We start from the raw sequence: 22,517 nt of genomic DNA, 5'->3' as shown, positions 1-22,517 counted from the left end.
TCTAGGAGACACTTAATTTACAAACTGAGAATAGCTAAGGCACTGGGAAGTAGTGGCACATGCCTTTAATCCCACCACCTGGGAGGCAGTGGCAAGTTGAAGGCCAGCCTGATCTACAGAGTAAGTTCCAGGACAGCCAGGCCTACACAGAGAAACCCTGCCTCAAAAAACCAAAAATAAAAGAAAGCAAGAGAAAAAAGCTAAGGCTTGGAGAGATGGCTTGCCCTGGGCCACACAGTGACCCAGTAGTGAGCACAAGGTCACTGTCATAGCCACAGCCTCAGACAAGAGAAGAGCTAAGAGCCACAGGGCTTCGGAAAAGCCACTTTGATGTTCCAAACCTCAATTTCCTCATGTGCAGAGGGGGGCAATGACTGTCAATCTCACAGGATGGTGACAGGGTTAGGTCAATGCCGATGGCTGGCACCAGTACACCCAGGAGCCTTGGGCCCACCCTGTGGCCTCAGATAGGTCCTTGCCTCCTCCACAGCCTCAGTTTTCCTGACTGTCTCATGAGCAAAGAGGCTAGGCTGGCCATGGTACTCCAGGCAGCTTGAATGCCCATCTTCCATCCCTATCTCATCTGCCTGCTCATGGGAGGTACTGGGGAACCACAGAGGGCATTTGTTAGTGAGAGGGACACTCACCATGCCCAGAAAGTCATTCTTGCCCACCATGTCCCAATCCCAGAGCTCCACTCGCAGTGAGGACATGGTCCCCGGTGCTTCCCGAAGCTCCAGCACCTCATCCCAGTGTGGGAAACGGGTCTTCTTGATGGTCTGAGGGTGGAAAGGGCTGTGAGTGGGAGTCATGACTGGCTCTACCCACTGAGGAATGCCCCATTCCTGCCTGGCTGTCTGCTCACCGATGTTTCCAAACTATGGCTGCCCCAAAACACACGTGCAAATGGGTCAGAAGTGCCGGAGATGTCCCTGGGGGCCAGGTCCCTGGGGACAGAGGAAGACAATGGGTGTGTGGTCACAGGCCTTTGAGGACCCAGAGCCCAAGGCAGGCCTAGGAAAGAGAGTTGAAACTAGATCATTCTTTTTTAAAAAAAATAATTTGTTTAACCTTTATTTTATGTGCATTGGGGTGAAGGTGTCAGATTTCCTACAACTAGAGTTATAGACAGTTGTAAGCTGCCATATGGGTGCTGGGAATTGAACCCTGGTCCTCTGGAAGAACAGTCAGTACTCTTAACCATTGAGCCATCTCTCCAGCCCCTGGCTAGATCGTTCTTTTGTTTGTTTTGTTTTGTTTTCTATTTCAAGACAGGGTTTCTCTGTGTAGCTTTGGAGCCTATCCTGGAACTCACTCTGTAGACCAGGCTGGCCTCGAACACGGTGATCTGCCTGCCTCTGCCTCCCAAGTGCTGGGATTAAAGGTGAGCGCCATCACTGCTTGTTGAAACTAGGTCATTCTAATGGCAATAATCTGTTTCCAAGGCAATGAGCCTGTCCATCACAGGGGCCCAGGCCAGGTCCATCACTGCACCCACGCAGACCCGCAGTTTCCAGACACAAAACTTTTGGGGAAACATGAGATTTCCCAAGTTCCCCTGATTTCCATAAGGGAAAACTGAGGCACAGAAAGATCAGACTCTGTATCATAAACTTCAGACAGGAAAGGGACAATGGGAATGAAAGATTGCCTCAGTCTCCCCAGAAGCTCTACATGGAGTGCTACAGGCATGAATTCAAAACCTGACCTTGCATTCACTGGTTGAGTGACATTAGAAAAAGTCACCACCCCTCCCTGAGGCTTAGTCCAGAAAAGGACAGTAACAGATCAAGTTCATAGGACCAAGGGTCCAATGAAATGACATAAGCAAGTAAGTTACTTAGTGTAGCATTGGGCTCAGCTCACTTATTCATTCAACAAACATCCATGCCCACACCTTGCTTAGGAACAAAGGGAAAGAACGAGACATAGACATCCTGCCTGTGGTTACCATGACAACTCAAAGCCTCACCTGAGTCAGCTTCCCCATCCCCCTTCTAACGGCCCCCAAATCCTGGAACACCCCACCACCACCAGGGGCTGTTTCTTCCTCCCATTTTCTTCCCAGCCTTGCTGGGCATCCAAAGCCTTTGGTTTCCTAGGAACCAACACAGTTGCTAAGCGACAGCAATCGGTCCTTCTCCTGCTTGCAAGGATCCTGTACAGCCTAGTGTCTGAGGAGAGGGTCATGGGCAGAAGAGCTGAGTTCAGACCCCTGCACACAATCTGGTATCTGGTATCTGGTTCCCTTCCTTCTTGGGTCATTCCTCATTCATGCTTCTGCCCCATCCAGCTGGGGCCAAGGCTGAGACCTGAATCCAGAGGTGGCAGGAGAAACTCAGAGAGGGCAAGGAAGGGTCTTATGGTCACACAGCAAGCTAGAAATATGAATCCCGTCCTTAATGTGTGTGGGTGGAACCTAAGAGTGAAGGCTCCAGGAGGAAGGTAAGTGGAGCACAGAAAGACATGGTGTCAAGAGGTAGAAGCTGTAACACAGCTGAGGGATGTGAGCGGAGGACGGGGGCATTGAGGAAGGCCGAAGGGAAGATGGGTGTGGTCTCTAGAGGCCGCCTCTGGGTTTCACTTGTCCCGTGTCTGTTGACTTCCTTCAGGCTTTCCTAGCCACCCTCCCTCTCAGCCCACAAGACTCCAGTGTGACCCCAGGTCAAGCCAACAATAATTAACCCTGGGATGTTCTGTAAAAGTGAGGTGCTTGGTCAGTTGTACAAGCAAAGTTGGTAGGTCACCAACACTACCTGATGTCACCTTCCTGGATCCATCATGCCTGAGGCCACCCATCACTTCAGTGAGCCAATAATTAAGACTTCTGCCCAAGAAGTAACAGTCTGCTATTTATTACTGTGCCTTTGTATATATGGCATGTGTGTGTGACTGTGTGTGTCTGTGTGTGTATCTGTGACTGTGTCTGTGTCTGAGGCTATGTGTATCTGTGATTGTGTGTGTGTGTGTGTGTGTGTTGTGTCTGTCTACCTGTGACTCTGTGTGTGTGTGTCTGTGTGTGTGTGTGTGTCTGTGTGTGTGTCTGTGATTATACATTTATACACATGTGTGGAGGTCAAAGACAACTTTCAAGAGTTGGTTTTCTCCTTCTATGAGTTCTAGGAATCAAACTCAGGTCATCAGATGTGAGTGGTAAGTGATTTACCTGCTGAACCATCTCACCAGCCCTGAGCTGTTAAAACTTAATTATTAACACCCTCCCCACATTCATCTACACACACACACACACACACACACACACACACACACAAACACACACACACACACACATCTGTCTGCCCACCTCTTGTATCTAGCTGATTGTTATTTGTCCCTGAAGACCCCAGTTAAAATTTTGCTTTTGCTAGATGTGGTGGCCCAAGCATTTAATCCCAGCACTTGGAAGGCAGAGGCAGGCAGATCTCTGTGAGTTTGAAGCCAGCCTGGTCTACACAGAAAGACCCTCAAATTCACAGAGATCTGCCCGCCTCTGCCTCCCGAGTGCTGAGATTAGCACTGCTACCACCCAACTTGATTTTGTGTTTTTGTTGGTTTGTTGAAACAGAGTGTCTTATAGCCCAGGCTGGTCTAAAACTCCCTATGTTGCCAAGGATGACCTTTAAATCCCTGATCCTCATGCCTCCACCTCCTGAGTGCTGGGATCAGAGACGTGTGCACAGTTTATATGGTGCTGTGGCTAGAATCCAGGGCCTCATGCATTCTAGACAAGCACTCTACCCATCAGGCCACATCTTTGCTTATTTTCAGAACATCGGACACCTCCCCCAGGGCTAACATACCTGGCCTGCCTCACATGGCAGCGGAGGCATCGTCCCCGGGCATCGTCCAGCAGCTGCACGGCCAGGTAGACTTCACCCTGCACCTCGGCATCTGGATCCACTCGGCTCAGGTTGATCCAGCTGTCTATCCCTGCAGGGCAGACATGGTGTTTAGCAAGCACCTGAGCTCACTAGGCATTGTGTCAGCTCACAACTGCCACTGATGATGACCGTACATGATACTGGCGGTTTTTCAGGCAGGACCTCAGATTTGGTCTGCAATCAGCCGTGTCAAAGGAAGAAACTGCCCTCTACACACAGAGATTAGGGAGGTAGAGGCGTGAGGATCTCTGTGTGTTCCATATCTACACAAGAGTTCCAGGACAGCCAGGGCTACAGAGAAACCCTGTCTCTAAAAGAAGAAAACAACAGAGATGGAGTCTGAACATGGGCAGTGCAGCTTCGGGCTGTCATCATGGGTACTCTGGAACGTTGAATGACACAGACATGCCCATGCTCATGCACACACACAGAGACCTCTCATCACACTTTAAACGTATTGTTTATTGACTTCTGACTCCCACTGTAGCTCAATCCCTCTTTGGCAAACATCTTTCCTTCCCCACTTCTCTTTTGTTTGGTTTCCATTTAGGGTCTTGTTATGTATCCCAGGATAGACCAGAGCTCCTGTGTCTCCCACCTTCACCTCCTGACTGCTCGGCCACCATGCCTGGCTCAGTGCTTTAACCTTCAGCTGCCATTTTATCTCTTTAAATGTCTGACTTTCGAAGCACCTGTAACTGTGGCTAGTGTTATCAATTTGACAGCCTCTAGAGCCACCTGGAAGATAGGCTTCCAGGCATACCTGGGCAGGATTGGCTGGATCTAGGTTACCCCTGAGGATACCCATGGGGGATTCTCTTGGTTATGTAATTGATGCAGGAAGAGCCATCACAATGTGGGCAGAATCATTTCCTAGGCTGGAATCCTGGACCATACAAGATGAAGAAATGAAGGGGAGCCCCAGCTGTCATTCCTCTCTGCTCTCTGATTGTGGATGGGGTGTGACCAGTTCCCTCAACTTCTGCTGCCTCAATTTTCCTGCCACGATGAACTGCTCTTTTGAACTGCGAATCGGAATAACCCCCCCTCCCTTAAGCCATTTCTGTCAGAGTCACAGGAAAAGAAAAGCCCTGATTCCTGCCAAAGCTACACAGTGAGACCCTGTCTCAAATGCACAAATAAGCAAACATCCATCAGTGACTCCCCACAGCCAGGGAGACCCTGTCTCAAATGCACAAATAACCAAACAAGTAAACACCCATCAGTGGCTCCCTACAGCCAGGGCTACATAGTGAGACCCTGTCTCAAAGGCTCAAGCAAGTAAACACCCATTGGAGGCTCCCTACTGCTGCCAGAAGAAAACCCAAAATCGGATCCTTTGACACTGGAGTTATAGACCCTTCTGAGCCACATGTGGGTGCTGGGAACTGAACTCTGACCTCTGGAAGAGCAGCGTTCACTCTTAACTGCTGAGCCATCCATCTCTCCAACCCCTGTAGCTCTAATACAATAACTAGTAAACATACAGTTGGGGCTGGAAGCATAACTCAGTGACGGAGCCATTAACCAATCCCAACACTGATAATGATGATGATGATGACACATGAATGAGGTCTCACTACGGCACAGCCCAGGCTAGCCTCCAGAATACCATGGCGACAGGCATGTGCCACCAAATCCAGCTTGGAAAGCCACTCTTATCATCATCCACTCTTCTTTCAGCCATTCTCAGAGGTAAGATATGCATGTGTAATCCCTCTGTCCCACCAAGATGAGGACAATGTTCCCCTGCCCAGCACCCACAGGTGCTGCCCTTCCTGAGGTGTCCTTATTTCCTTTGGCTCTGGAAACCTATGGAGTCTGTGATGTAATAAAAATAATACATATAAGAATGTATGGTTTGGCCGGGCGTTGGTGGCACAGGCCTTTAATCCCAGCATTCGGGAGGCAGAGGCAGGCAGATCTCTGTGAGTTTGAGGCCAGCCTGGTCTCCAGAGCGAGTGCCAGGATAGGCTCCAAAGCTACACAGAGAAAACCTGTCTGGAAAAACAAAAAAAACAAAACAAAACAAAACAAAAAGAATGTATGGTTTGATTCAATGCATAAACTTTCAGGAATTTCTCTGGCTGGAGGGGACTTGAATATATGACACCATTAGTAAGTACAGGGCTGCCCGTTGCAACTGCTTGAGCTGGGAACACATGGCCAACACCCCTAATGCTTCACCAGGGAGCAAGCCTAGTACATGATGGGACACTACAGCAGAATGCAGTGATTGCAGAACTCAGAACTCCTTAAAGCACTGTGAAGCAAAGACCTAAAAGGCACACTGTGGCTGCTAGGCACAGTGGCGCATGCCTGTCATCCCAATACTGAGAGGCTGAGACAGTACTGTCATATATTATGCCAGCCTGGGGTACCTTGTCTCAGGTACATGGTTGAAGGGGGCTGGAGAGACAGTCCGCACCATCTGCTCTTCCAGAAGCTCCAGGTTAGGTTCTCAGCACCCACATGGTGACTCACAGCCATCTGTAACTCCAGTTCCAGGGGATCCAGCGCCCTCTTCTGACCTCTGCAGGCACTGCATACATGCGGTGCACTTAGAGTCAAGCATGCAGAATGCTCACGCATATAAAATAAAAATAAGCCAGGCAGTGGTGGCAGACGCCTTTAATCCCAACACTCGGGAGGCAGAGGCAAGCGTATCTCTGTGAGTTCGAGACCAGCCTGCTCTATAAGAGCTAGTTCCAGGACAGCCTCCAAAGCCACAGAGAAACCCTGTCTCGAAAAAACAAAACAAAACCAAAATAAAATACAAATACAAATTTAAAAATACACGATGAGGTAAAAAAAAGAAAGGCAACTAGGGAAAACCAAGTATAACTGGCTCCCATGTGGGCTAAGAAAACCCACGTTCACAAGCATACACACACACACACACACACACACACACACGAATGCAACATGGTGATCTCAAAACCTTGGACCCAAACAACCTTAGTTCCAAGTCCTGGTACCATGAGCAAATCACTGAGCCCTCTAGACCTCAGCAATGTCACAGGAAAAATATGAGGGGAAAAAAGGTCCCCACCTCAGAGGAGGGCTCAGCATACATTCCCAGTGTGTGAGTGTGGTGGGTTCTTATTTTCTTGTGTGTGTGTTTAAAAAAAAAAAAAAAGAGTTTAGAGGCACAGAGATTGAGAGGCCCTGGCTTCACCATCAGCATGCAAATATAAAATGTTTGGAAAAAATAAGGAGGCTGGCCATAGCAGGCATGATACTGCGCATTTGAATACCAGCATGAGGGAAACTGAGGCACAAGGGAAGCACAACTTGGAGACTATCTAGGGATCTAGGGATAGATAGAGACAGCCTGACTCAAAAAGACAAAACTAAAGCTGCTGACTTAGCAGCTCGATGGGGAACACAGGCCCAGGTGGGAAGGGTGTCACACTTCTGCTGTTTGAAAATGAGCTAGATGCTCAATAAACGAACTGAATTACAAATTAAAGAGACAGGATACAAAAAGACACATTCTCTGGCCAGTGGTGGTACACCTTTAATCTCAGCACTTGGGAGGCAGAGGCAGGTGGATTTCTGTGAGTTCAAGGCCAGCCTGGTCTACAAAGTGAGTTCCAAGATAGCCAGAGCTGTTACACAGAGAAACCTTGCCTCAAAAAAACAGAGAGAGAAGCCGGGCACTGGTGGCGAACACCTTTAATCTCAGCACTTGGGAGGCAGAGGCAGGCAGATCTCTGTGAGTTCGAGGCCAGCCTGGTCTCCAGAGAAACCCTGTCTTAAAAAAAAAAAACCAGAGAGAGAAACAGAAAGAGGGAAAGTGAGGGGGAGAGGAGGGGAGAAGAGAAGAAGAGAAGAGAGAGAGAGAGAGAGAGAGAGAGAGAGAGAGAGAGAGAGAGAGAGAGAGAGATCTTCCCCCTTCAGGCTCTGAGGCTACTCCCTCAGTCCTTGCAAGGCCCCCCGTGGGTCATACCATTTTTCTTCTCCCGCCAGCCAGGCCCTGCTCACCTCGAGGGTCAGCTGTGATGGCCTCCTTGCTCAGGGAGATCTTCCCAATGATGTCATCATGTCTGTGGGAAAGTGGTAGGAGAGGGTCAGACCAGGACCAGCACCCTCCTGTGGAGCCAGTGTCAGGGGTTGGATGCAGCACACTTCCTCTTGGTGTGTGGATTGGCTTGGGATCCCCATGCACTCCCCACCCATCCACCACACACCCAACAGTGTCCTCATCCAGCACGTAGAAGGCCAGGTGGTGGAAGTCCAATGGCAGGTGCACAGTGTATTCCTCCCCCCAAAAGGGGCTCAGGCTCCTCCAGATGGTTGCTGTCCTGCAAGAGGGGTGCTGGGTTAGGGCCTCATACAGTGGGTGACCTGGGGATCCCCACAAACACAGCTAGTGGTGCACGCACACACGCGCACACACACACACACACACACACACACACACACACACACACACACACGCACACACACACACACACACACACACACACACACGACAGACATGGCCATGCACAGGCTCCTAGAATCTACACACGCCCCCATCCCAGGAATACAGCAAGTGCTCTCAGACAAATGAGCCCAGACAGAGAAGCACACCCAAACCCAACATGCACACATACAAGAGATGCAGACAAATGCAGGCACAGCTGCAGGGAGTTAAAATGTGTATGTACACATGCAGGCACACATGCGCACACACGTCCCCAAGACACAATGAAAGAGCTTCACAAGTAGACCAAAACACACAGAGAGACCCATGGAAACACATACAAACATACAACCAGAAAAACACACCTAGACCTGCCGAGGAAGCCAGAGACACAGGGAGTCACAGTCACCCAGACACAGATACACACAAGCATTCTCAGAAACATCTAGAAACTTGTTCATAAATATAGACACAGTGTCCAGGATAAACACAAGCCTGGACACAGAGACACAAAGACATGCTTACATAGCAACATCGTATCCACAAGTCACCAATACCGCATATCCCCACCCCTCCCCCCCCACCCACCCTGACTGTAGACATCATCTATGATAGGGGTGAGTTCAGTGATGCCTGGGGAAGCCTGGGGCTGGGAATAGGGGAAGGCTCCCACACAAATTAGTCAGACAAAAGAAAACTGGACAGGGAAGACAAGCATTCCAGATGGCTGGAACAGCGTGTGTAAAGGCCCTGAGGCAAACATGAGCAGGGCTAGGACACTGGGACCAACAGTGGTCAGAACACTCAGGGCTTCATGTCACCCAGAAAGTCAGGGGACACTAGGGTCCAGCCAAAGCTGAACACTGGCACACATGCATATGTTCAGCATCTGGGCTGGACACCCTGACAGGGCTCCCACCTTGGCTGCTCCTGGGAACAAAGACTCTACACTGCCCAGTAAAGCCCCAGCCAAACCAAGTATACAAAGCTTGCTTCCTTCTGCTGGCTCCTTCCAGCCTAAGAAGGGAGAACAGCTGCCTGAAGCATAGAGAAAGCCAGTCTGAGGCTTGGGGGTTAGTATCTTATAATAGGACAAACAGAGGGAGCTATGGGAGGGGTCAGCCTTCCCTAGGGGCTCCCCACCCCCAGATCCCAGCCCATCTGGACCAGAACTAGTGCCAGGAGCATCCTGAATCTTGCTGTCTCCATAGAAACCAAAGCTTCAGCCACCCACCCACCCACCCACCCCCTCAGGTCTCCGAGGGTTGAGAGCTGTCCCTTGACCTTCAGGGGAAGAGAAGAAGCCCAACTCAGCTGGTGTCCCATCTAGACTCAGTTCCCACAGAGATCCACACACTCCTCTGCATTCACACCTGAGGCACATGAACATAACGCTGCTCCAGTACCCACGGCAGTCTTGTGGACTGCACACCCACATGGACGCTCACACACGATCTGAAGCATTCACACCAGCTCTGTGGCACCCAAGATGGACAAGCTGGTATGTACACACGTGTGTACACGCGCGCGCGCGCGCACGCACACACACACACACACACACACACACACACACACACACACACACATTCCCACTTGAACATTTATTTGTATGAATACAACACACTCAGACACCCGCAGCACCCAGAGGCCCGGAACAGCCAAACCAACGAAGCGTGAGATGCCCGCCCCACCTCCCCCTAACAGGCCACTGGGGCGGCACAGCCTGATGGTGGCTGTGTCAGCCCCAGGAAGCCAGAGACATCATGGGTCCCCAGAAAGAAGATATTGACCAGTTGACAATGGCCACAGTGGTTTACCCAAGAGACCAGGGCATAAGTAGCCTGAAAGACAACCCTAACTCCATGAGGGGCTGCTCTCTCTACTCCTTTGGGAAATACTGGGTCCCCTCCCCTCCTTTCCCCTCCCCTCCCCATGCTGACTACGCACCTAGCCACCACCTCGTCATCCACTTTCACCAGGCAATAGGGGTCACTGCTTCCAGACCTGTGGGAAGAGGGGGTCGAGGAGGCTATTGCAAGGGGAAGCCATGTGGGAGCCCAAATCCCCACCTTAGGCAGGGTGAAGCTGAAGCCCAGAGAAGGGTAGGGGACTTACCCTGGGTCACACAGCAACTCCTACAAAAAGGCAAGACCTTGGAGAACATCAGCAGGTTATATCACCGCTGCCCAGGCCAGTCGCCTACCACCCACAGGCAGTATAAGCCTGTATTACCATCCTGTTCTACAACCTCAGTTATGTCACTGTGACTCCAACAGATGTTAACACACACACACACACACACACACACACACACACACACACACACACGGCATAAGGGGTTAAAAGAAAGGTTTGGAGGAGGGATCATGGTTACCCTGAGCTTCCAGACACAGACAAGACCCTAATACCAACTTCTGAGACAAACACTATGTCCCCAGTCTTTCCCTTACCCCCATCTCAGCAGGAAAGACTTGCAGGCATACACCAGGGTCCAGGACCTCAAAACTGAACCCATAGAAGATGGCTGTAGGGCTGGAGTATGGCTCAGTGGTAGTGTTTGCCTAGTGTGTTCAAACCCTGGGTCCTATCTCCAGCAGGAAAAACCAAACAAAGTCAAATCCCAGAAGACATGTGTTATTTCCCCATCACAAAGCCCTGAGCCCTAGGCCAATCAAAGTGGGTCCTACCCACCTACCCCCTTGTAATAGCAGTCACCAGTAAACCCCAGGCTTCCTACCTGGGTCTCCATTGCCTCACTCCCAAAGCCATCTCCTTGGAGAGGTTGTCTCTCACAGCCACTGTCTAAAAGGAACCTCCAAGCCATTTGGGATGGGCCACACCCACAGTCCCAACTCCCTGGAGACTGAGGCAGGAAGTTTGCCTGAACCCAGGAGTTCAAGGTCAGCCTGGGCAACATAGTGAGAGCAAGGCTCCTATAAATAAAAATTAAATGCTGCCTTCCTGGACCTAAACCATCTTGCACACAGTTTATCTGTGTATTTGTGTCTACCTCTACCTTCCTATAGCCTCTGAACTTCTACCTGCATGGGAGTGCTGGCTGCACCTACTTCTCCATGGGGCTGGGGCTGGGGCTGGTCCTGCAGGGAAGGTTCAGGAGAATGGATATGTGGAGTGCAGGCTCTGGAGGAAGGTGAGATAGATGGTACAAATGTGATTTCACCCCGGGTCTCCTAGCCATGTCCCCTCTGCTCCTCCCAGCCACCCACCTGCTCAACCACAGGGAACAGGAATACTGGCTGAAAATCTGGGCCTTTGGCTGGCTGTACTTCCCTCTCCCTCAGTTTCTCTCTAAGGCTTCTCTACCTCATTCTTCAGCTTCCCCAGTGCAGATGTGGCCCAGACTGCCTGGGATCAGTTGGCATGGAGGCTTGGAGATACAGCCTCTCCCAAGCAACCTGACTGACCCTAGGTCCCTCAAGGGAGTAGGGTTCAACACATCTACTCCAGGGCCATGACGCACATGGCCTTATCAGGCTCCTATCAGGCAGGGGTCAGGGTGGCAGGCAGGGCTGGCCTCTCCCAGGCGCTGGTCTCTCCAGACTCTCAGCCTCTCCCATGCCCCTGTCTGAGTGAAGCATGGGAAAATGTGACCCTCAGGCATCACTTCCCTAGACAGTTCATACATTGAAGCTGTTGGTGCTTACGTCCTAGCTTTGGGACTTTACAGTCACGACTGCCTCTCTGGTCCTCTGTTTCTCCATTTGTAAAACAGAGAAACCAGTTGTAGACCACACAAAGTGTTAAACATGATACCTGTCCATGGTAAGCCCTCAGTGATGACTGGCACCACCTTAACCTTGAGTGTCAGGCTGAATCTAAGCCTTCTGCCTTCGAAGGCGAAATGAGAAGACACCCCAGCTAACACCCCACTCCCAGACAAGGAAACCCCGGCTTGCGTTGAGAAGATCCAGCAGGACACAGTGACACCTCTTCAACCTTGCTCTGTGGCACAGCCCACTCCAGCCAGAGCTTACCTTGGCCAGAAAACTGGAGGGAGAGGGGTAAGAAGATGAAGAATATAAAGAAGCCTCAAGCCCTTCCAGAAGAAGCAGGGAACCCTTGAGCCTGTATCCAAGCCAGTGACAACATCTGCCAGTGGCTCACAACTGTCTCCCAAGACTGGTGGACCAGCTGGAGTTCAATGAGGCAAGAGTCCTATTTATGGGCAGGTCCCTTCAGCCAGCCAGCAAGTGCCAGGTCTCCACTCCTGCCCCACAGTTCTGTAATCTCTCAGGTTCGGAGACATCTTGAAGAGAGGATAGCTCACACTGGTGCTGTCGCTCCCTGCATTTACTTCAGGTGTGTGCTTATTTATGGTAGCTGATGAGGAAGATGGGATTACTCTAGACAGCTCCCCTCTTGGTACAGCTGTAGTGTTGGGGGACAAGGAGATTCCCAAAATCAGAGGGTGGTGTTGCAGAATCTGCAGCTTGGGTAGGCAGGACCTCCATCCAAGCAAAGAAGGTCTCCAGTTCCCCTGTCTTCTTACCTTTCCACAGCTGAACCCCTAGCCAGTGTCCTCCACCAGCCCAGCTGGTCACCGGATCAAACAACAGCTCCTTCCAGTTCTACACTCTACCCAGATGGGACACCAAGGGCCAGCAAAAGGCAGGTTCAAGGTCACTCAGCACACCTCCCAAGGATCGCAGCACCTGTCTCAGGTGCTGATATCTTAACCCCCCCTCCGCTGCCCCCCCTCCGCCGGCTCCAGACCAAGCAGGAGGGGGAAACCCTCTCCTCCACCTACCCCGTTCTGCTGAGTCAGCATTTGCTGACTCAGCCCTGGAGAAGCAGAGCCAAGGACAGGGGCAAAGAAACCCAGTTCCCCCAGCCCCATCACATGAGGCACACGCGAGTGAGTGTCTTTTATAGCAATTGGGGACCCGAGACAGCCCACCATAGGTTTGCAGGTACAAGACTGGAGGACTCGGGTTTCCGGATTACAGAGCACCTGGTGAAGCTCTGCAAACCTAAACACCTCCGAGGTACTCAAATTCTTGGGGGTCCACCTGGACCCCAGTCTTCTGGGGCTCTACCCGTGATCCCTGGATAGCCCCGCTCTGGCTCCATCGTCTGGAGAAGCCCCACCTCCAACACCTGCTCTACCTAAGGAAGGGACCATCGGTCCCTTCCTTGGCTCTAAAAGGACCGGTCCAGAGATCCCTTCTCCTGCCCTAGAAGACGTGCTTGGGAACATCCTAGAACAAAGATACCCTCTCCTTCCCCGATGGGGAGCAGGGAGCGGCACCTGCTAAGCCTGGGTGCCCCCCTCACGGGACAGAGAGGGCGGATCCCCAACTGTGGGTCCTAGACAGAGGCCCCCACAACCCTTCCACGCACCCCAGTGGGCACCCAGGGACTCACACATCCTTGGCGGGCAGCGCCCGTCCCTCCACCACGCGGATACTCAGCGAGCCGCTCTTGGCCATGGCGCACAGTCCCAAACTTTCCAAGCAAGGAATCTGCCGAGGTTCCAACGCTGGACCAGGTGACCCTACATGTCACCAGCTTCGGGCCCGGGGCGCTCTCCACAGGCTCACACAGATCCGAGTACGGGGTGTGATTGGGCAGGACGCGAGGCTGGGAGGGAGAAGTACTGGATCCCAAGAAGGGGACATGCGTCCTGTCGTGAGCCACAGGTAGCCGTGTGCGCTCCCTCCGGGCAGACTGAGCCCTGCGTCTGCAGCTCGAGAGGTCCCTCCCGATCCCGCCCTCCACCTCGCAGCTGCCCCGCCCGCCCTGAACCCCACTCGAGCTCCCCCTGCTGGCACCCCAGTCTGCTGCACCCAGCCGGGGACCCCAGGAGCTTTGGGTCAGGGGGTTGGGTGCCACGCGCAATCGGGCCGGGCAGCGGGCCACTACTGAGCTGACATTGGTCCTTCCAAGAACCCGGGTATCTTCACACCTGCCCCAACCCAGCACCTCCACTCCTCTCCCACCTCCGCCCCTGCTATCCAATTCCAGCCTTGGGGTCCGGAACAGTACTCGCGCTGGGCGGCAGGCGGCGCACACTCCCTGGGGGTCTGATGCGAGAGGAGGGAGGGGCCTCGAACATCCCCCCTTGCATCGTCTCCAATTAAACACGGAGTGTGCCAGCCGAGGTTCCCACGTCACAGGCTGCCACTGCGGGGGAGGAAGCCTCGGCCGCAGGGGGAGGGGAGGCGCGGAGATAACACTGCCAGGGCGACACGATAAGAGCCATCTGCAATCCTCGAACACTTAACTGTGTGCCAGGCACGGCCTGAGCCTTTCATGCGGATTATCTCAGTTCCGAGACCTCAGCAGCCCTGTATGCCATATATGCCCTCCATCTGTGGATTAAAAACAAAAACAAAACAAACGAACAAACAAAAAATGGGGTTCTGAGAGGTGGGGTCACTTGCCAGAACTCTCCTTCCTGGGTTTGAATTCTGACTCTGCCATTGCTAGATTTGATAGCTGTGTGGTCTTAGATGAGTCACTCAACCTCTCTGTGCCTTGGTTTGGTTTTCTCATCTGTTTAATGAGGGTGACACGTGTCTCATTCATAGGGTTGAGAGAGGATTAAGTAAGATACTCCTTATACTGGCCTCAGAACAGTGGTAGGCACCTAATCAGCCACATAAAGTATACGATATTATTATTGTTGTTCTTCCAGGTGTGGCTTAAATGTCACATCTCCTGGCATGGCTTTCAGGATGCCTTTCCACCCCAAGCAATGCTTTTTCCTCTTTGCTCTGTTCCCGAAATGCTTTATGCGTTTGCAAGTTTTAAATGGGATCGTGTGAACAGGAGGCTTGTCCAGGGTAGACACCGGCACAGCTTCCTTCCTCCTGGAGTCTGTGGCTTACCTAACTGGAGAGTGTTTAGAAAGGCTGACAAGGGACTTGTGCAGCAGGCCATCTTGGGGCTGGGCACTCATGGGAGTGCAGAATGAGGTCACCTGCCACTGCCCAGACTGGCAAGACTGGGAGCACCTGCCCAGCCCTGAGAGCAGGAGCAGCCTAGTGGTCTGAATCCCTTCCCTCTCCCACTCCACAGCCAGCACCCATCCCAGATGGAAGTGGGTGGGTGCCCTGAGATTCTCTCCCAGTGGGTTGTTGGGGACAGCAAAGCAGCCAGACCCTCAGAGAGATACCAGTGGTGACCCAGGTCTGAGTCCAGAACTGTAGCATTATCCCTGCTCCAGCCACAGCCGACCACCATCTGCAGTGATCACTCCAGTCTCTCTAGGGAGGAAGAAAACTTGTACCCATATGTGGCTCCCCTGAATGCCCCCACCACACACACACACACACACACCTGGGCAGACAGACACCTTTGCCTGGAATACTTTGCCCCTGGGGTTATAGAGACCCCAGACAAGTAATCCCGGTCCTCAGGAACCCTCATGGAGTCCTGGATTCTCCCATAATGGCCAAACAGTCACACAGTCACCATTAATCCGTATTCCGAAGCTAAACAGGAAGCCCCACTTCAGGTCCCCAGAGGGAGCTTTCAGGTCCAGCTAGGCCTCCAAGGAGCCAGCTCTGTCACCCACTCCCTTGACACCAGGTTGTCTAAGACAGGGTCCACACTCTCTAAATTTTCTATATGACCCTCCCCTAGCTACCTCCTATTCTAAGAAACTAAACTAAAACCAGCCGGAGGCTGAGATCCTGATCAGACAACTCCTATCCAGCTACCAAAGGGGAAAAGACAACCAAGGAAGGTGTGTGATCTGCTGGGAGCCCCCAGCCAGGACAGGGAAAAGAAGCCCTGGAAGCCATCAGATAAGCATGAGACCCAATCATGTACCCCAACATGGGCAGAGTGAGGGCAGCTGTTCCAGATGTTCCACATGTTCCAAGCACACAGTAGGTGCTCATGGTATGCCCCACATTCTCCTCAAAGGCAAACATACAGTCCTTCATCAGCTCTCTGCATCCTCTAGCATCCATGGCTGTGAACAGCAGACAACAGACATGGAGAGACTTAAGTGAAGCCCAGGCATGATGGTGCATACCTGCAATCCTACCACAGGAGGCTGAGGCAAGAGGATCATAAAGTTCAAGTTAGCCCGGGTTACAAAGACAAACTTCATCTTAAAAAAATCAGGGTCTGTGGCTGTCACCCAGTTGGTAGAGTGCTTGCCTAATATGTACATAAAGCCCTGAGTTCCTTTCCCAGCACACAGTGGCACACAGCTATAACACCAGCTCTTGGAGGACAGAGATTAGAAGTTTAAATCATCTTTGGCTGCTTGGTGAATTCAAGGGAAGCCTGAGCTATACCCCTAAATACAGTCTTATCGGACAGTGGTGGCACACATCTTTAATTCCAGCACTCGGGAGGCAGAGACAAGCAGATCTCTGTGAGTTCGAGGCCAGCTTGCTCTACAATGTGAGTTCCAGGACATGCAGGGCTACACTGAGAAGCCCTGTTTCAAAACACCAAAAAAGAAAAAAGAAAATTTCTATAAATAAAGTCTTGGGTGGGGAAGGTGCTGACTCAAGGTTTAGTGAAAGGGTCTTGTTATTGAATCCCAGAACTGGGTGCTTTCAGACAGGTGTCTCTGTTTCTTCCTATGTGAATCTGAGCTGTTAACAGCACCCATCTCATTGGATGCTTGAGGGTGTAGAGAAGTGCAGGTTTCAGCACACCTGGTATACAGCAAGTGCCCACTAGGTGTTATGGTCATGTAGAATCCCAGAGACTTCAGCACACCTGGTATGCAGCAAGTGCCCACTAGGTGTGATGGTCCTTTTGTAGAATCCCAGCTCATTCCAGAGCCTGGAAGCCACACACACTCTCTTGGCTTAACACAGAGGCAGGTCCTGGGGATTGTCCAGGTAGAGTGCCAGGCCCAGCCCAGAATTCCAGGGATCAAGGGAGTGCCGCATTCCAGCTAGCATGAGGAAGTATCCGTTCTGGATTGTAGATCTGGGGGAATCCGGGTTTTGTTTTTTGTACTTTTTAATCTAGGTAGAGAGAGCCCAAGATGAGAGTTCTGCCTGCCCCTGAGGGCTCACTGCTCAGATCTGGCTGATACCCCCACCCCATTCTGGTGTGTGACATGCTCGCAGGGGCCCAGGGGAATTCTCAGACTCTGAACTGAGCATCCCTACCCTAACATCACTATAGGGGTCTGGGTAGGCAGAGCAGTACCACAGAGGGCTTCCCTGATCATGACATCTGATTGAACCACCTTTGGAACCCCACCTTCCCAATCTCAAACCATGAAGGGAAAACTTAATCCACAGAAATTGGCAACTGATACATTGGGCTTGGATTTGGTTTAGAGACCGACTCTCACTACAGGGGCCAGGCTGGTCTTGAACTAACAATCCTCTTGCCTCAACCACACCAGTGTTGGAATCCTAGAGATTCTATCCGCTTATGATGGCAAGTCCCGTCACCAAACCATCACTGGGTTTGGGGCTACTGAATTCACCCTAAAGGCTTTTTCTAAGTTGGGTGTTGGGGTACGTGTCTATAACCCCAGAACGTAGAAGATGAAGGCTGTATAGTTCAAGGATAACCTCAGCTATGTAGCAACTTCCAGGCCAGCCTGGGCTACAGGCAATGTTGTGAGCAAAGCAGAATAAACAAGACTTTCTCCTCCATCCCAGTTTTGCCTTTGCCATTAAGTCCTACCCACCCACAGGGTACTTACTCCCCCTGCCCCCATTCAGCCTCCTATGTCCTTCAGCTTCAGCTACTTACAGTACAATTGAGTAAAGCTTGTGAAGGGTGGGGCCAAAGACAGCTCATTGACCAGACCAATGGAACAATATATGGCTATTAAAAAGAAGTTTCCCGACTGGAAGCTGCTCAGCAGGAAAGGGTGTGCTATACCAGCATGAGTTTGAATCCCCCCCCCCCACACACACACCAATGTAAAAAGCCAGCCATGGTTAAGCATGCCTGGAACACCTCTGCTGGGAGGAATGTGTGGGGGAGATAGCTGTGTCCTGAGGACTCACTGGCCAGCCCAGTCTAACTGACTCAGAGAACTCTGGGCTCAATGAGAGAGCCTGTCTCAAATAAATAAATAAATAAATAAATAAATAAATAAATAAATAAGAGGAGAAAAATACAGGAAGACACCCAATGCTCGTACAGGTGAGTGCACACGCCCTCAGGCTCGAGCACACACACACACACACACACACACACACACACACACACATTTTCTTTTTTTTATTTATAGAGGTCTCACACAAGACTTTTTAGCAGGAAAAGTATAGGTTTAAGGCCAGCCTGGGCTACATCTTGAGAACCTGTTTGAAAAAGAAAAAAAAAAAAAAAAAGGTCAGGCAGTGGTGGAACACTCCTAACACTCCTTTAATCCCAGCACTAAGGAGGCAAAGGCAGGAGGATCTCTGTGAATCTGAGGTCAGCCTGGTCTATAGAGCAAGTTCCAAGACAGGCTCCAAAACTACAAAACCCTGTCTCAAAAAACAAAACAAACAAACAAAATCAAGAAGTTAATTGCTACTTCCTTCAGTTTTTGAAAGAACACTTCTCCCTTCTAACTCTCACCATTTGGCACTCCGAAGCTGGGAAGCCCAGGCAGAGAGGTGGGGAAGCAGGAAGGCCTGTGGAGTCCCCTGTAGCCATTATGTCACCTCCCACCCCCCCACACCCTCCTCACCCCGGGGGCCCTGCCAGCCACCCTCATGACCTTGGTTTCCTGATGGCTTGTTTGGTGGTGGTTTACCCAACTAGTCTTATTGCCTAAATGTCAGGGACAATGTCTGATTCATGTCGCCTCCCACACCCTTGGCACATGGACTCAAAACACACTTGATGGGTACAAGTCACTGCCCCTGGGAGCTAGAGCCCAGTGTTCCTGTGACCCTGTTCGATTGACTGCCAATTCTCTGTCCTCGGTACCTGGGATGGTGTCCTGACCTTCAGCAACTTAGTCCTGCCCTGTACACCTCCTTCTCCACACAGTAGCAGACCTGTCCCTGCCAGGGATCAGTCTCCCCTCCTAGGGAAGTGGCAACATCTGAGGCCATGGCTAGGCCAGGGCTGACAGGTCTCCCGCACAGGTGAGGAGGTGAGAGCAAGTTCTTTGTCTCTAGACACAAAGCCTGGTTTGTGACGACTAGGCACAATTCTGGGCAAGATGCCACTGGGGACAGGCGGCCACGGTGGAAGGTGTGTGCAGGATTGGCATACTACCCCCTTCCCCAGGCTGCCTGCCCAGGAAACAGGTCCGTGACAGCCTCCCTGACAGCCTCCCCCACCCACGCCTTGGAATGGAGAAGTAGGAAGGGAAGTCATTGGACCGTGAGGCCAAGGGAGGGGGGGCAGTGGATATTTCCAGATCATGTGGGTTTGTGGCCAAGGGCAAGGCCAGCTGGGAAAGTGTCCTGCTGTCACTAAACACTCAACCCAACATCCCCCTGCCCCCACCCTAGCTGGGGACAGAGACAAGCAGAGCAGCCCTGATCACAGCATGGCAGGGGAGCCCAAGCCAAAAAGAAACATCCTCCTGTTTAACAAAGAGGACTTCTAAGGCCTGGGAGGGGAACAGCTGTGCACACCTAGAGGCACAGCGCTCTACAGTTGAAGACAAGCTGGTGGCTTAAGACCTTGGGCTTGCCTTTCAGCCATGTGCAGTCTCAGGGCTGGGGTGGCTCTCTGCATACAGACAAATACCTGGTATGGCAGAACGCACCTGGAATGCCAGTCTCAGGAGGTAGAGGCAGGAGGATTGTTGCTACTCTGAGGTCAGCCCGAGCTACAGAGCAAGACCCTATCTCTAAAAAAGGAATAGAAAAGACTAACACCAGGCCTCAAGAGGCCCAGTGCCTCATGAGTCACCCACACCATAGGTCTGGACCCTCCCTGGCCTCATCTTGCCCTGATCCCTTCACGCTTGAATCCCATGCACCAACCTGTAGACCTTCTTTCTCTTGCTGCCTCAGGCCTTTGCACATGCTTAGCTTGCTACCCAGAACACTCTTCTCCTAGGCTCAACTCTCAGATCCTTCGAGTCTATTTACATGCGGCTTTTTTCAAGTGCCTCCCTCTTCTAGGAACCCTCATGGTGATGCAGTGCCCTTTCCCCAGAATCCTTAGGTTTATGTAACCTGGGGCATATGTCTGTGAGCCCTTGAGGTCTGGCTTGGCTCTGAGAGCTGATCTTGGCATCTCTAACAGTGTAGGGCATATAGTAGGTACTCAATAAATATTTGCAAGAGTGGCTAGGGAGATGGCTCAGTCAGTAAAGGACTTTCTGCACAAGCATGAGGACCTGAGTTTGATCCCTGCCCGCCACATAAAAAGTTGGGTATGTTGGCACATATTTGTAACTTCAGTGCTAGTGACAGGTGGATGACTGGATCTGGAAGACCCTGTGTCAATCAGTATGATGGAGAATGATCCAGCAAGATATCTAATGTCAACCTGTGGCCTCCATGTACACACACATACACACACTCAACACACACACACACACACACACACACACACACACACACACACACACACACACATACACAGCATCAATACACATAGATCAAAACAAAACTCTCCCTGGGGATTATGTGTTTGCTTTGTGTGCACAAAGCTCTGGGCTGGAGACTCAACATGACAAAAAGAATAAGGAAATAAAAGCAGGAATAAGAGCAAAATAGAAGAATAAACAGTATTTCAGGCTGACTGTCCCTCACCAAAAAGATGCAGGGCTACACTTATTTCCCATGTGGACTTGTAGGGTTTGGGTTTTTTGTTGGTTGGTTGGTTCGTTGGGTTTTTTTGTTCCCCATAAACTTTACTTAATGGACATCCCTGATATGAAAATTTGGAATGTGACATGTTCTGATTTCCTGATTAAGGATGACCAACTGTAATAGGAAGACAGCAAATCTACTAGATGGTGGGGCTGTAGAGAGGCAAAGCCAAAGCCTTGTCATTAGGCCAGGCATGGTAGTGTGTGCCTTTAATCCTAGCACTTGGGAGATGGAGACATAGTGAATTCCAGGACATCCTGGGATACATAGAGACCCTGCCTCAACAACAACAAGCATAGCCAGGCAGTGGTGGTGCACACCTTTAATCCCAGAACTCAGGAGACAGTGGCAAGTGGATCTCTGTGAGTTCTGAGGTCAGCCTGATGTACAGAGAGTTCTAGGTCAGGCTTCAAAGCAATACGGAGAAACCATGTCTCAAAAAAACAAAAAACAAACAAACAAACAAAAAAATAAGGATGTCGGTCCCTTGTTAGAAAGTAAATAGATGATCACCTTAGGACTTGGAAGTCTGGCTCTGGGGCACATACACAGCAGAAATGAAGGCTCATGTTTACCCCGAACTCAGCGTGTGACCCAAAGCAGTTTTGTTCTTTTTTGTTTGTCTTGGTTTTTTGAGACAGGGTTTTTGTTTTTTTTGTGTGTGTGTGTGTAGCTGTGGCTGTCCTGGAACCTGCTCTGTAGACCAAGCTGGCCTCGAACTCATAGAGATCTGCTTGCCTTTGCCTCTCCAGTACTGGGATTAAAGGTGTGTGCCACCACTGTCCAACCAGCAGCTAGCTTTATTCTTGAGAGTCAAAAGCTAGAGGTAGTTAGCAAGGTGGCTCATACCTGCTCTCACCCCAGCACTTGAGAAGCTGAGGCAGGAGAATTATAAGTTCCAGGCCTTCATGAAACTATCAAAATAAAACATTTTTAGAGGACTCAAAAGGTTAAACACTATATGCTTTTGTTTATATTATTTGGTTTTTTGTTTGGTTTGGTTCGGTTTGGTTTGGTTTTTTAAGGCAGGGTTTCTCTGTGGCTTTGGGGACTGTCCTGGAACTTGCTCTGTAGACCAGGCTGGCCTCGAACTCACAGAGATCTGCCTGCCTCTGCCTCCCGAGTACTTGGCTTAAAGGTGTGTGCCACCACCGCCAGCTTGTTTGTTTGTTTTTTTTTAAGATTTATTTTAATTTTATGTATACGTGTTTGTCTGCATGTCCATCTGTGCACCATGAGCATGCCTACTGCCCAAAGAGGCAACAAAGGCTTCAGATCCCCTGAAACTGGAGTTACAAACAGTTGTGACCTGCCATGTGGGTGCTGGGAATCAAACTTAGGTCTTCTGCCAGAGCAGCCAGTGCTCTTAACTGCTGAGCCATCTACCCAACCCCTATAACTTGTGGGGTTTTTGTTTGGTTGGCTGGTTTGCTTTTTTTTTCCATGTAGCCCAGGCTGGCCTTGACCTTAATATTTAGCCAAGGATGACACTGAACT

The 22,517-nt window shown here is 50.9% G+C and overlaps 1 protein-coding gene across 1 annotated transcript in view; it reads right to left on the bottom strand.

Annotated features, from left to right (window-relative positions):
• The window catches only part of Rasal1 (RAS protein activator like 1), a 30,090-nt gene extending 16,348 nt beyond the window's left edge, over positions 1–13,742 (bottom strand). The window contains exons 1-7 of the mRNA XM_027414134.2: positions 13,678–13,742; positions 10,240–10,296; positions 8,075–8,188; positions 7,869–7,930; positions 3,801–3,930; positions 866–947; positions 648–779 (exon numbers count right to left, since the gene is read on the bottom strand). Of these exons, the coding sequence (XP_027269935.1) occupies positions 648–779; positions 866–947; positions 3,801–3,930; positions 7,869–7,930; positions 8,075–8,188; positions 10,240–10,296; positions 13,678–13,742 (642 nt within the window). The remainder of the gene's footprint in view (positions 1–647; positions 780–865; positions 948–3,800; positions 3,931–7,868; positions 7,931–8,074; positions 8,189–10,239; positions 10,297–13,677) is intronic.
• Between the last annotated feature and the right edge of the window lie 8,775 nt (positions 13,743–22,517).

The sequence above is a fragment of the Cricetulus griseus genome, chromosome 4, assembly GCF_003668045.3.
Source record: "Cricetulus griseus strain 17A/GY chromosome 4, alternate assembly CriGri-PICRH-1.0, whole genome shotgun sequence".
NCBI classification, from domain to species: Eukaryota; Metazoa; Chordata; class Mammalia; order Rodentia; family Cricetidae; genus Cricetulus; species Cricetulus griseus.
The sequence above is the reverse complement of the archived record's forward strand: the minus strand, read 5'-3'. Positions and strand labels throughout refer to the sequence as shown.